We start from the raw sequence: 14,210 nt of genomic DNA on the forward strand, positions 1-14,210 counted from the left end.
AAGATTAGACGATTGTGAAAGAAATGAAGATAAACAACAGAAAAAGAAGATCCTGGAAAAAAAACAAACATGACTGACAAGCTCCAAGAAGTCCTGAAACAGCTGGTAACTGGCCATGAAATTGCTTACCTCTGTCTGTACGTTTGATAAATGTATTATGACCTTCCAAGGGCTGTCCCAGCATTTTCCAATGAATGTTATCCTTTTTATTTAAGATAATCTCTACTTTCCCTACTTTTTCAGCAATATTTACTAAAAGAGAAAAGATTTCATATTGTTACTTTTGGTTATACTCCATACAAAAAATTATTTCACACATCAACTATAATGAAATTCAGAACAGTTACTCATTTCTCAAGACACAGGTAATTAATTTTTTAAATTCGAATATATCTAATTAAAGGTGCTTCGAAGCTATCTCTCTGTAATGTTTTAGAATGCAGTTAAAACAAGCACTAACTGGATATGCATAATTAATACACATTATTTGCTAAATAGATTGTGGAACCAGGACAGCTTCATAGACCATTCTGATCAAGAAAAATGCTCATGAACTCAGAGTCCTCATGTACTGGAAACTGGCAGCTACCACTACCACTACTTACTACTTTCTTTTCAAGGCCATTTGAATTAACAGTTAAATCCAAGAAAATCCCAGTCTATGCAAAGAACAGTTTACAAATACACAACAGAACTCACTTCCAGCTATTTTAAAATTTAGTCATATTTAGAGGGATCAGAGCACTATCAAATTACTACTTTCACAAAGGCCCAAATGCTACAATTAAAAAAAAATAAATTAATGTTTTGGCTTGGTTTGTGTCAGGATCTGATGGTAAGTAAAACTGTAAAGGATCTGATGAGTCAGAAAAATAAATTGAAATTCCACATTCTGATATCAGAATCACAGAATACTGTGAGTTGGAAGGGACCCATAAGGATCATGGAAGTTCAGCCCCTGACTGCACTATCCGAGAAGAGATACAAAGTGCTGCAAGAGACAGAAATTACCAGCCACATCTTCTGAAACTGCATGATCCAAATCTGAAATAAATACAAAAAAATTCTGTGTTGAGCAATAACAAGATTCTATTTCAGCCATCATATATACAGAAAGTAAGTGTAGGAATACTGAATGAACTAATAAACCTAAAATTTGGCCTTGAAATTTGACTCGTGACTTCTACAAGTCTCAAGCATGAAGGCATTATTCTTCCCATTACTTTTAACAATGGCTTGTGTAAAGCTACTGATCTGCATTTATTGCACTTGCCCTTGTTAATGAGGGCTTTTTAATAATCATAAAAAATACACTTGAAAAGTTTTACACAACTTTAAAATAAATTTCTTACTGCACTTTAGTCCACATGTAAGAAACTCAGTACATACTAAACGAAGATGTGAGTTGATAAACAACATAAGTACTTTACATCAAAGCACTTTAACCATCTCTAATGAAAGAGGAATAAAATATTAATTGGTATATGTAAAATGCTTATGGTCTGATGAGTAGGTTTTAATATAGTAGAATGAAAATTCAGTATTTCAACTGCAAAATTACAGTACCTACCAACTTCTACAAGATATGAGTGGTCATCGATGATGATCTCTCCCCTTAATTGTTTGTCTTGACAGTCAACTATCACCAACTCTGCATTCATGTCCTTTCATAGCCAAGGGGAAAAAAAAACCCAACAATTTTTATAAAATTCTCCAAGAATTCACAGTAGATCACATCTGGATCTTGTAATTCTTCCTTCATGAAATATACTTACCTTCTGCTTAGTATATATGACAATCGTGATCAAACTCTCTGTTTGGAACCAATCATAACTGTAAAACAAAAAAATACAATAAAGAAAAAAATATCTATTTTCTTTGAGCATATCAAAACATATTTAACCCCAAGCCTTCAGACAGAGTTTCTTTAACAAATTTACAAGCAAACATATTGCTGCTTTTGAAGACTCAGTTCAAAGTAAGTAACTTTGACAAAACTAGTAAAATAACTATCTAATTATGTATCCTGATAGTCAGTACACTGTAGCTAAAATTGTATTGCATTAGTTTTACTTAAAAAGCACATGCATTCTCTTTGTAGTATATGAACCTTGCTTATGGATGATTAAAATCTTGAGACCAGACAAAAGCATTACATAGGCAGGGTGGCTTCCAAAAGTTAAAGATTTGATGCACATACCACAAAACCACAGTTCTCTTCATCTGTACAAATCAAGCTTTTGCATTCATTCCTATGTTTCCAAGTCCAAACCTTGTAATAAACCAAGGTTAAGGTAAAAAAAAAAAAAACGAAAACCAAAACAAAACAAAAAAAAAAGCTTTCAAATGCTAATTATTTGCATGGCCTTACACTTGCCAGGAAGTAACTTCCATCTACTCATGGACCAGAAAAACAGGCACAAAGGGAGGAGCAAACACTCCTGACAGCAAACACGTTCTAGGCTGCACACCTTCCAGTCACATGCCAGAATATGCCAGACACACATGGGAAGAAAAGGCAGCAAGGTCTGGAGAGCATTTCGGAAATAAACCTCATTTCAATTGTTTACAAGCCACAGTATTTTATGACTGCATTTAACTAGCCCAGAGAACATACACTCCCAGGGGATTTTGATGCCAAGTGAGAAACTGCACCTAGAGGACCAAAGGCACCATGGAATAAAATGACACCTCAGTGACAACAGCAGGCATATCACAGCGAGCTTTGAGGGCCTCTTTGCTTTACATATTGTAGAAACTTGAATGCAGCTATCACATCTTAATATAATCCAGCTTGCAATGATGCCCCTTTTCAAGGCACAGCAATTGTTTATGGACAGATTAGTTAAAGACAAGAAAGTAATCAGTACAGCTAAAATCACTTTCCACGAGTTTTCTCAAGAAACAAAGCTGAGGGGTCTGCAAATATAAGCCATACATTTGTATACAATCAAGACAGCACAAGTTCAACAGAACAAGCCAAGAACCATCATCTGCCCAAATTACCTCTGGCACGTTGGTTAACCTGAACTTCAACTTTCCTACTTTTACAAGGATGGTAATGACATATACTCATTTAACTGAAATTTCAAGAGCATGGAAGAACATGCTTTGTATTTACTAAGAATTGCACAGAATCCTTAAATAGAATGTTCAACAATGACAGACAAAGGCTTACCTCGGAGTTAAATCTTTAGAAGAAGCCAGTACTTTCTTCTCAGGAAGCACACCTGCAAAGAGCAGTCATTAAAATATTTGCTGGGATGCTTGCTTAATATAAATAGGTGTGTGTGAGGTATGTAGTTTCGGGTTTTTTAATTGAATATTCTAAGTGTCCTCGAACAATATTTGGTGGCTTTATTTCCAAAGGTAGTCCGACTACATATATTTTGTATTTAGTTTTTATTCAGCACTTTCTCTTGGAGAGCAGGGTTCTAGAACATGGAGGTCTTCTTCAGAACTTAAGAGTTCCATACACCACAGTACCTATGTTGTATACTCAGTTTCATCTGTTAATAGCTTGTGCTTTTACACTTTGTGATAGTGAAGCACAGAATGAAAAAAGGTCATGTGAATGATTTTCCTTTAACAGAACTATTTGTTTATACATTTCGGATGAATAAATTCGAGATGTCTGATCTAATCTAAATCACAAGTAAAATTTCATCTCAGTCGATTAAACAAAGATACAAGCCCTAATCTTTCTACACAGTACTTTGCTAGGAATTTTCACAGAATTCAGACACTATTTAACTGCATGAAACAGTCTGAAACAGCCTTTGTTGAGAAGCAACAGTTGGTCAGTCTTTCAAAATGTCAGTTGTAGCAATCTCTGGCATAATAGAAATTGAAGATATTTGGCAAAAACTTGAGGACACAGATAGATAAAAGCAAGTGCAATTCTGCATAATTTTTAACACAAAGAAGCTAAATATAATGATGATGAAGTTGCAGACTGAACAGCTGGTTGCCCATTCAAAGGCAAACCTTGCACACCTGAAATGGCTATGCATAAAATAATTAGCACATGAATTCTCAGTTACTCAGATTATTATCTTCTAAATGCCAGTAAGTTTTGTACTGTAACTACAACCTTATACATGTTATTGAGTGGCTCTACCATGTAGGAAATTCATAAAAACAAAAAGAGCCACTCTGGTCTAATCCAATCTGTTAAAATTATTTGATTATCCAGAATTAACCCAAAGCAATTAAAACTCAGTCTAATTACTTATTCTTTGATCCTTAATTACTCCTAAGTACACACCATCTGCAGCTGCCAAGGAAGCTAAATGACAGAGCAGTCAGATCACTGCAAAAGAAAACCAATCATCTAATGATAAAAGCCTTCTCAAAAGCTAAGCCTTTCTTGAGGATACACATCATAGGATTTCCTTGGTCTCCAGGGACAAAAAGGAATCCATGGTCATCCATACTCCTATCTGCTTTTGCAGGTCCAAAGAAATGTAAGAACAGCCACAACAAAACAGAACATTCTGGCAAACTAAGTTATTTATGAATTATTTTGAAATACTGTAAGATGCTACATGAAAACAGTGATTCACACTGCAAAAAAAAAGATGATGATTCAGGTGATCAGTGAACCAATTAAGCGAAGTGCTCTATTAGTCATGGTGATCACAAATAAAGAAAAGTTGTGGGTGAAGCCAGAGGTTGATGGCAGGCATGAAATGAAGAGTTTAATATGACCAGATGAACAGCAGAATTACAACCCTGCACATCATGGGAATGCTTTGCACAATCCCATGGACAGTAAGGCTAGTGATAAAGGTTCTCACACCATCTTCACAGCCTTATTGGAAAGAGCTGGGTTTGGTAGGTGATTGCATCACAGACAGAGAATGGGTAGAACTGCCACTCACAAAAGGTGTGATCAGCATACAAATCCCAGCTGCAGGCTAGTTACTGTTAGGGAACAGAGTATGCTGAGACTGTTTCACACAGTCCTACAACCTACAGGGTACACACTCTCCCAGTCAGAGCAAGATCAAATCATGCAAACAGGCAAAACATGAAAGGTTAAAGTTATTAAGTTATGGATGCAGAGACTGAAGAAACAGCTGACAAAAACTTCATGAAGCTCAGAAGGAAATGCAAAATTTTGCATTTTGAAAGAAAAAAAAAATCCAGCAAAACAAGTGGAAGACCTGACTGGACAGAAAAGACTTGGGCAAAAAAATCTTCCTGGCATTTCACAGACAAGTTGACCTTGCTTGTCCATACCATACCTCCCTTGTCTACACTGCTCTACTGCAGTTTTACAACACTTTCAAATGCAGAATTCGAAATACTTGGTTAGGTTTTTGCCTTCTGAAATTTCCACAAATCAATACAGCCTCAGCTCTAGGTTCAAATGCAAAGAGAAGTGTGGGTAAATACCGCTCATTCAATGGTATTCACATAAGTCTGAGATTCACTCCCCACTTCACTTCGGGCAGAAACTTACCATTAAGCTGTTTCTTGTCTTCAGATACAGTAGGAGAAACCTCTGCAAGCATTAAGAAAAAATATGCACAACAGTTAAGAAGTTACAGTACCTGCCCACATAATGCTAAATTAGCCAGAGGATCTCCAAATAAACCTTCCAAAAGACTTAACAGAATGACCAGGATGCTTCAGACATCAAAAAGCAACAAATAAATGCAACACTGATTACCATTCCAAAAGATTATGTCTAATTAAAAAATTGGTAAATTACAAGCACCAAAAGTTGGACTTAAGGATAGGAAATGGCAGAACCCTGACACTTAAAAAAAAAAAATCACAAATAATCTTTTATAAACTTCACAGCCAAGAAGCTCACTGAATCTGTTAAGAATTCCAACAACACTTGTCTCACAACACGACATAGTGGACTGCAAATCTGACCAACCTAATCCTTAGAAATCTAAACCCAATCCTTGGCAGGAACACAGGAAAAAGAAAATCTTTCTATAAGCTCCTGCTGCTAAATGATTTTATTTTCATATTATTATCTGAGTTTTTCATTTATTCTACAGTACGGTAAAACTACTCCAAACCAACTAAGTCTAGCAGAAAATAAAAGTAATAAAGACCAAGGAGGTGAATTACACACTGTCAATTTATTTATAAGGTGCTCAACTTGATGGCAAAGGCACTGCACCTCTCAGACACATGTCCTTCTGTTCACAGTAAATCTGTGGGGAAATGACACCTCTGGATATAGGTGGGCCCCTTTCTTCCCTCCTCTACATTGCACATCCCAGAATATCCTAATATGAAGGACCCAATTTATATCCTCTCTTATGGGAGCCAAGTTTGGGAAGTAGGAGAAACAAATCTGTTCCTTCTGCTCCCCTTAATGAAAACCAAAATGGGAATGCTTCTTCCCTGCTCCTCCATATTCTTCCAAGTGCTCTGCATCACACCAGCCAGTGTTAGAGGAAAAATGCTAGAGAGAAGTTATGGAAGGCTCCTAGAGCAAAGCACCAACATATGGTATTCCAAAATTACTTGAGAGCTCTACAAGAACAAACTTCATCAGAGGCTTTCATGTGTACCATTTTAAGATAAAAAGAAAATATTCCACATATTTTTGGCTGAGGTAAAAAGAAAATACTCCACAAATTCTTGGTTGAGGCAACATTTGTCTGTATATTCTGCTATACACTACTTCACGGTCTCTGCCAGGATGGGCAAGTTGTTCATAAAAACTTCTTTCTAATGGAAGGTAACTTTTTGTATTTAGAAGTCTACTCTCATTTCACTGCATTTTAACACACTGCACAGAAATCTGCACTGCAATTTTAAGGATGACATGAGATACATCAAAGGCATATACAGCAAATACCAATGTTTGTCCTACTGCTGAACACTCTCTGTCACAAAAAGAAAGCAATGTAATCCGTAATTAGAAGTTTTATCTTTATACTTACAGGGCCCATTTAATCCTCTATTCAAAAACACACACCCTAACTTAGTAATCTATTCTTCTATTCTGTAATGCAAACTTTGCAGAATATGGTCTTCTGGAAGGATAAAAGACTAGGATTACTGCCAGCTAATAGTGAAGTAAGTCAATCACTTTTTGATAATTCAGAGGAGGATGACACATAACCTCCCAGGAATCGAAGTCAACCTTGAGAATCTTACAGAGACGGATTTCAGCAAGTCCAGTGCTGGAGTGTTCCAGAGAAGGGGCAGAGAGCTGGTGAACAGTCTAGGAGGTAAATCCTATGAGGAGTGGCTGAGGGAGCTGGGGCTGTTTAGCCCAGAGGAGGGGAAGTAGGTGGGGGCCGGGGACTTACTGCTCTCTAGAACTCCCCGAAAGGAAGGTGTAGCCAGGTGGGGGTCAACCTCTTGGCTGCACCAGGGGAAGTTCTGGGTGGAGACCAGGGAGAACTCCCCTGAAAGGGCAGCCAAGTATTTTATCAGGCTGCCCAGGGAGGTGGTAGAATCACCATCCCTAGACGTGTTCAAGAAATAACTGGACACGGCACTTAGTCCATGGTCTAGTTGACAAGGTGGTGGCTATTCAAAGGATGGACTTGATTTTGGAGGTCTTCTCCAACCTAAATGACTCCTCAGTTCTGTTATCAGTTTAATTCTTTATTAACAAAACTGCTTTTTTTCCAAGTCTGAAATGGCTAAAAGTGACACAGGCAACAGAACTGGGTTTATGTAGTAGACAACCTTTATCCTGCAATTTTTACTACAGCAAAATGGATAGTTCTATTACAGAACAAAGCAGAAAAAAGGAGCAACAGAAAATGAACTGCCAGAGCCAGCAGGGGCAAAGATGCGTTTATGTTTTACTGACTGGCTGTCATAAGAAGTCCTTCCAGTTGCAGAAAAGTTACATTAATAGAATCAACAAAATTCATGTTTACTTTTCAATTTCTAACTCAGGTGATGAAATAGCAGTAATGTCTCTGTAATGCCTCAACTCAGTGAGGCAGTTATGCTGCTGAGGCTTTTCCATACTTTGCAGCATTTACCTTAAAAGTTAAACACTGGAATTAGCTACCTCACATCATGGAGATGCAAAATAACATCCCACTTCACACATAGGTCAAACTCAACCTAATTGTAAAGACAAAGTTATCTAAGCATGTAGCAAGCACACGGTGCATTTCTTCAGGAGCTGAAGAGCTACAAGATATCTGAAATTGTGAACTAAAGTATGCCACAGAATTGGAGAAAAATAGTTGTAACCCCTAATCCTTTCATGTTCTCACTGCAGTTTTGCTAAGAGTCTCTACTGAATAACAGCGTCTGCTTCTCAAGTATAGGAAATTTTGGCTGTGGCCTACAAACTGAAAAACAGACTGAAGATTAAAGTTTCTGGAAACCATCACCTGCATTCTAAGACTAGTCCACATTTCTTGCTCTCCTGGCTAAGAGGAATCTGTTGTATCAGCAAAATTTTTTCAAAGGACCCAGTAAAGCGTTCTGGAAAAAATAATTTGTCCATGAAGTGTATTCAAATATCTCAATACATATGCAACTTGCCAGACGTATGTAAGGTGCTGAAATTACCAGACTGAAAATACTGACTTATTTCAATATGCCTACGACAGTTTGCCTCTGGGATCAGAAGAAAAAAGAGAGATGGCAGGGCAGTAAAAGGTATTTTCTATGTACACAGGCATATAATACACATGCACAGCTGTTTTCTAATCACTAAAACCAAAAGAAGAAACAGAGCAGTACACTACTAAAAGCCTTCAACTATACAACAATTTCATCTTCAGGTATCTGCTGTAAAAAAAAATAATATATGCAAAAGCCTTCAACTCTATGCAAGAATAGAGACTCTCCTCATAAATATGAGGTGATTTAGGATTTCTTATAATTTCCAGACAATTTTGGAATAAAGTATAATAGACAGTATTTCCTTCTTAAAACAACTCACCTTTTGGAGCAGCAATAGGCTTGACAGCCATTCTCCCAACAAGACACTCCTTCAGCATTGACTCGTAATTGACCCAACGATGAACCTACATTAACAAAGTATTTTTTCATAAAATTTTGAATTCTTATTATGTTTTTCTATGCACTGAAATAGAAAAGTTCATTTTTGTACATTGACTAATATAATTCATTTAGCAGATTATTTTCAAACACATTAGAAGTCACTATTACATCAGTCAGTACTTATTTGTACTTCTATTACAGATATCATGGCATTAAGTGAAACAACAGGATTATGAAAAAAGTAACGATAGTTACATTTACTCATTTATGTTTTGCAATATCTGAACATCAAAACCTTGAGCTACAGAATATATTTCAGAACAGCATTTTTATGATGCATGCTACACAACTAACAGAACAAAGACTTTGTCATAGCCACAATGTTTATTAATCTTGTTTGGACAAGTGAAGGGAAGAGGGATGAAGGAAACAAATATAAAAAATAATAGTTAAGACAAACACCTCCTACCAAGCTGGTGTAATTCTGTTTGCTTCTGTCTTACTATCACTGAATCATTTGGAAATTCCCTATTTTAGAAAGTAAAATAAAGTGAAGAAAAAGCAGTAGCTTTACAGACCAGAACTGGAGAACTTGTAGAGGAAATGGATGGCAGAAAAGCGAATTCTGATAGGGCATCCAGGATAACATCACAAGAAGAGAAAAGGAAACAAAGTGTTGCATGACAAATTTGAATGGTATCTAGATTTTAAAATAAAAACTTTAAACTGGACTAGCTAAGGAGATGAGATAAAGAATCCATCAACAAGTTGTAGTTTCCTCATAACAGAAAGAAATGAAGGATTATGAATGACAGTTAATTTTTCTAGAAATTTGGGGAGTACTATCAATCAATCAATCTCTTAAAGGCCATTATCTGACAGACACAGAATGCTAAAGCAGAGGGGAAAACAAACACCTCCAGTAATAGGAAAGTCATAAGCCAGAAACAATAAAAGTGAAAAGCATATTTTCAGGATCTAAACCTGCTTCTATTCTCATGACAAAAAACAAAAAAGTTGCAAGCCTATATCTGAACTTAACTACAGGAGCTTCCCCAAATACTCCTGAAGTCAAGACTCCTGTTTTCAAGGACATTATATAATGACCCAGCAACATAATTCCAAGCCACAACTTGATACTGGATACTTGATACTACAAATTTCTTGACATCAAAGAATTATGCCCAAAACCAACACTTCACTTGTGAAAGGATTAACCAAGGATAAACTCAACAAAGCTAAAACATTATCCATCTTTACCTAAAATGTTAAAAACATTTTGCAAATGAAGGCACAATAGACTCTGACGCTCAACATGTAAAGAGGTATTTCCTTTCAGAAACAGAGATTTCTTTTCTCCTTTTTCCCAATTTCTCAGATAAACCTAGTGAATAATGGAGACCCACAGAATGTCTGCTTCTAAAAAATACCAGCCCAGTGAATCACATTTTACAGCACCAAATTTGCGAGTCCTTGCAGAAAGCACACCCATACTGCAGAACCTTTATTTTCTGAGTATTTTCAAAACATTTGAAGAAATAGTAAAAAAATGAGACCAACTGTCATCTTGTGATATGTTCACTCGTTAAACTTAAAAGAAGCTCCAGCATTTTTTCTGATAATATAGCTGCCAAGTAAATAGACAAATAACTCTACAAGCTTTTTTCTAAAAGTGAAGGCTCTTAGAAAAATAGGTCTCTCCAACAACAGTAGTCATTGCAGCAATTTATTAAGAAGGTGGTATCTCAAATTGTTTCTAGCTTTATTGCTATTTTTGCTAAAAAAAGAGGTCTAATTAAACCATAATTCTAACAACATAAAGTATCATTTTTATTACTGTCTTTTGATACAAAATTTAAACTACATGTCTCTTTCAGCACATGTGTCATTCTGAGCAGTGACCTGCTGCCTTTCCTTAGGACTGAACAAGTTCAAATGATCATTTCCACTGAAATGCCGTAAAAATAATTGCACAACATGCATTTTTCAAAGTATGGTGAGCAAGTTTAGTTTTCTGCCAGTTGTTCTCACCTGATCAAAAAGATCTGTACCATCAGTTCCTGCTGCTTTCATTAGCTCATCCTCACCACCTGGATGGTATTCCATGTACGGTGTGACATTATATACAAATCCTGAAGAAAACAGAATATAAAAGCATATGAGCAGCATTTCTACAACCACTCCTGTCTCCAAAAATAATGGAAAGGTTAGCACAAATTAAAGAGTGTACTAGCAAACAGTAGGCATAATTGGAACAAAGAGTACGACTTCACAAAACCAGAAACATAAGTGACACAATTGTATAGAGCACAAGAGGTATCTTATTACATGGAGATGCCCATCCTAAAACGCCACACCACTTGCCTTGGGCTAAGACTTCAACCTAGAAAACGAACATGATGTATCCTAGCTAGAGAGTAAAAGTACCACAGGCAGGTATAAAGAAACAAAATTGAACCAGCTAGGGGAACGTTTTCCTTCCAATTAAGTTATCCCTGAAGTGCTGTCATAGCTGTTTCCCTACCACCCATCACCATCATGGAATGAAATGCCTACAGGAATGAACTGTCTCACACAAGGAAAGACTGTGACCATCAGCAACAAAACTTCCATTCTTCAGATTCAGCAATATAAGAAACTTTAAACAGCTTGTGCTCATTAACGGCTTACAATTCTGGTTGTATCTGTCCCAGTAAAAGAGCTCAGCATTGTTTCTACACTTGGAGCAACATAAAACAATGTTTCTTCATAGGTCTGAAATGCTGAAAGCTAATTACTGTTGCTACGCAACTGGGTTATTGGAGCTTGAAGAATGCAGCTATAAACAGATTTAACTATAGATATATTGCTGTTAACATGATTATTGCATCCCTACCTACCTGAGTATTTTATGATATTTAACATTATCAAAACTGGAAACTAGCAAAAATGCAGCAGTGCTTTCAGAAGCTTTGAAGAGATTAGGCAGCGTGCATTAATTACTTCAGAAGGAGAGAAAAGCACTGAGCCTGGAACAGACAGACTTGGAACAATCCTAGTTGGCAAGAACAACCATCCCAGTCAACAACAAAGACCCAGTCAAGAACAAAGGGAGGATCTTTGCACACTTTACCGACCTGCTTTTCTGATGGCTGTATTCACTGTGCCATCTTGTGTGCAGCAGTGATTACTGCACACAATAAATTCTAATTATCTGCACAGCTATGGCCTGAATATTACTCAAATTTACCATCAAACATGCTGGACCAAAAGAAATATCATTTATATACTTTTCATGCGTTTTTAATTCCTCTGAACCCCCCCCTTTATATACAAATTTGTGCCCTATATGACAGCTTACTTTGATGACACTGGAGTTTTGAACCAAGCTAGTTCCTGTTCTTCCTTTACTTCACATTGCTCTCATGAGTTTCTGCTCTTTCTTATAGAGACACAGTCTACCTGCCAATGCAGAGGCCTAATTTAGCTTTTCCATAATTACATTATTTTACTACCTGTCCACAGATGAGTGCTACCATGATTTTCAGTTATGACGGTGTTTTCGCTAGTCATCTGAGAACACAGAAAAGGCAGACCTGGAAAAATTTAAGGAAGGATCCAGAGGCAACTTCATGGAGTCTTGTAAAAACCAGCCTCACAGATTCAATGAAGGTAGGATGAAATTAAAAAGAAAACAGAAGCATTTTTTGGCAGTAATTCTGTTTGCAGTGGATGTTCCTTTTTCAGAGTGAAAAATGAACAGATGTCCATGGCAAACAAGCTTTCTTTAGCTCTCTTCCCACTATAGTTTTACTGGCATGTGCAAATGCAGCACAGGGAATTAACAATCCTATTATTTTGCTCAAAGGCCAGTCCTGAATAACATTTTACCTTTACTTTCACTCTCATCCCCTATACCACTCAACAATAATATAATCACCTTCAGACAGAAATTCTTAACTCTCTTTTGCTGAAGTTCAGACATAATATATTATTAAATATCAGTGCTGTTCCTTACCAGGTCAATGTTATCACTAACATATTAAGAAGATCAGAGTAGCTAATGGAACATTTCTGTAGAAAGAGTGATTCTATCTTCATAGAAATTGGTGTTATCTCTTAACAAATGTACAGTGATACTAGTGTATTTTAGTCTCTAAAAGATTAAACTGCAGAGCAAATGTTTCACTCCTTTCTGCAGGACAATGAGGAACTTCATTTGCAACTCTGAAAATACTCTTCAAGCCACAGCTATTGCTCCAGACCACCTACATCACTAAACGTATGATTCAACTTCTGAGCTAAAATTTCATTAAAATAATAACAGAAATAGAATTGCATAGTTACCACAGGTATTTGTAATTGTAGACAGAGATTACAGTTGCTCTGTGTGGCAACTGTAATTTGCATTACTAAGCTTTATGAAGTAGTATATAAGCTTTCACAGTTATTTCCTAAACACCATTCTCCAGGTTTAAGTCATATTTTCAATATTTGTGTCTCTGGATGCTCTAAAGCAATCCTTAAAAATAGTCAACTGCTCAAAACAATAAACTGTCCAAGACTGAGGAGTGTACATGTCAACATTTTCAAAGTCCTATTTTCTTGCTAAGTTTTATTTGATACATTACCAAAAATCCTGTGTTTTATTATTTTCACAGACAGCTATAAAATAGGTATAAAAAACATCCGTTTGGAAGATTTCTTTTGAAAGGCTTGAAAGCAAAGAAAATCTTTGTAACACAAAATCTCTCACTTGAAGTTATGCCAAATTATGTCAAGATTCCACCTGGCCTAAGTACAGGAAGCGCATAGTTTCTCTTGGAGTGCGGCTTTTGTTGTTTTTTGAGTTTTGTTGCTTCTTCTTTAAGTAAACAAAAGAGAAGCCAGGTAAAAAACAGAAGAAACATCACAGCAACCAACCTCTTATACATATCCAGCAGTCCTCCTTTTTGTTGTGTTTAGAGAGTTCATCTTCAGTCACTTCAATCAGCCTCCCTTTCAAACCAGTCAAGTCCTTCCCACTTTTAGTTAGCCGAATCCAATCCATAAGACTCCTTCCTGGTTTTAAAGGTACCTGAAAGATATCAAATGTACAAACAACTTCAAACTCTAAAGGAAGAAAGAGCCATTCTAAGAATACAGTTTTCTAAGCTCTATAGGAGGGCTCAGACAGGAAAAAAAAAATAATCCAATTCATATTATTCACTGATATTTGGGGGCCCTACTCAGTAGTAAGAGTGTTTAAGGGAGTGTTCTGGGTAGTGACTAGT

At 36.5% G+C, this 14,210-nt stretch overlaps 1 protein-coding gene across 3 annotated transcripts in view; it reads right to left on the minus strand.

Annotated features, from left to right (window-relative positions):
• The window catches only part of CYB5R4 (cytochrome b5 reductase 4), a 31,317-nt gene that overhangs the window by 16,064 nt on the left and 1,043 nt on the right, over positions 1-14,210 (minus strand). For all 3 annotated transcript variants that reach the window (XM_014877823.2, XM_088162087.1, XM_014877825.2), the window contains exons 2-10: positions 13,861-14,014; positions 10,990-11,090; positions 8,897-8,981; positions 5,468-5,509; positions 3,179-3,230; positions 1,776-1,833; positions 1,571-1,664; positions 1,012-1,044; positions 130-252 (exon numbers count right to left, since the gene is read on the minus strand). In XM_014877823.2, coding sequence (XP_014733309.1) covers positions 130-252; positions 1,012-1,044; positions 1,571-1,664; positions 1,776-1,833; positions 3,179-3,230; positions 5,468-5,509; positions 8,897-8,981; positions 10,990-11,090; positions 13,861-14,014 — 742 coding nt within the window. The remainder of the gene's footprint in view (positions 1-129; positions 253-1,011; positions 1,045-1,570; positions 1,665-1,775; positions 1,834-3,178; positions 3,231-5,467; positions 5,510-8,896; positions 8,982-10,989; positions 11,091-13,860; positions 14,015-14,210) is intronic.

Source organism: Sturnus vulgaris, chromosome 3, assembly GCF_052056855.1.
Source record: "Sturnus vulgaris isolate bStuVul1 chromosome 3, bStuVul1.hap1, whole genome shotgun sequence".
In the NCBI taxonomy this organism is placed as follows: domain Eukaryota; kingdom Metazoa; phylum Chordata; class Aves; order Passeriformes; family Sturnidae; genus Sturnus; species Sturnus vulgaris.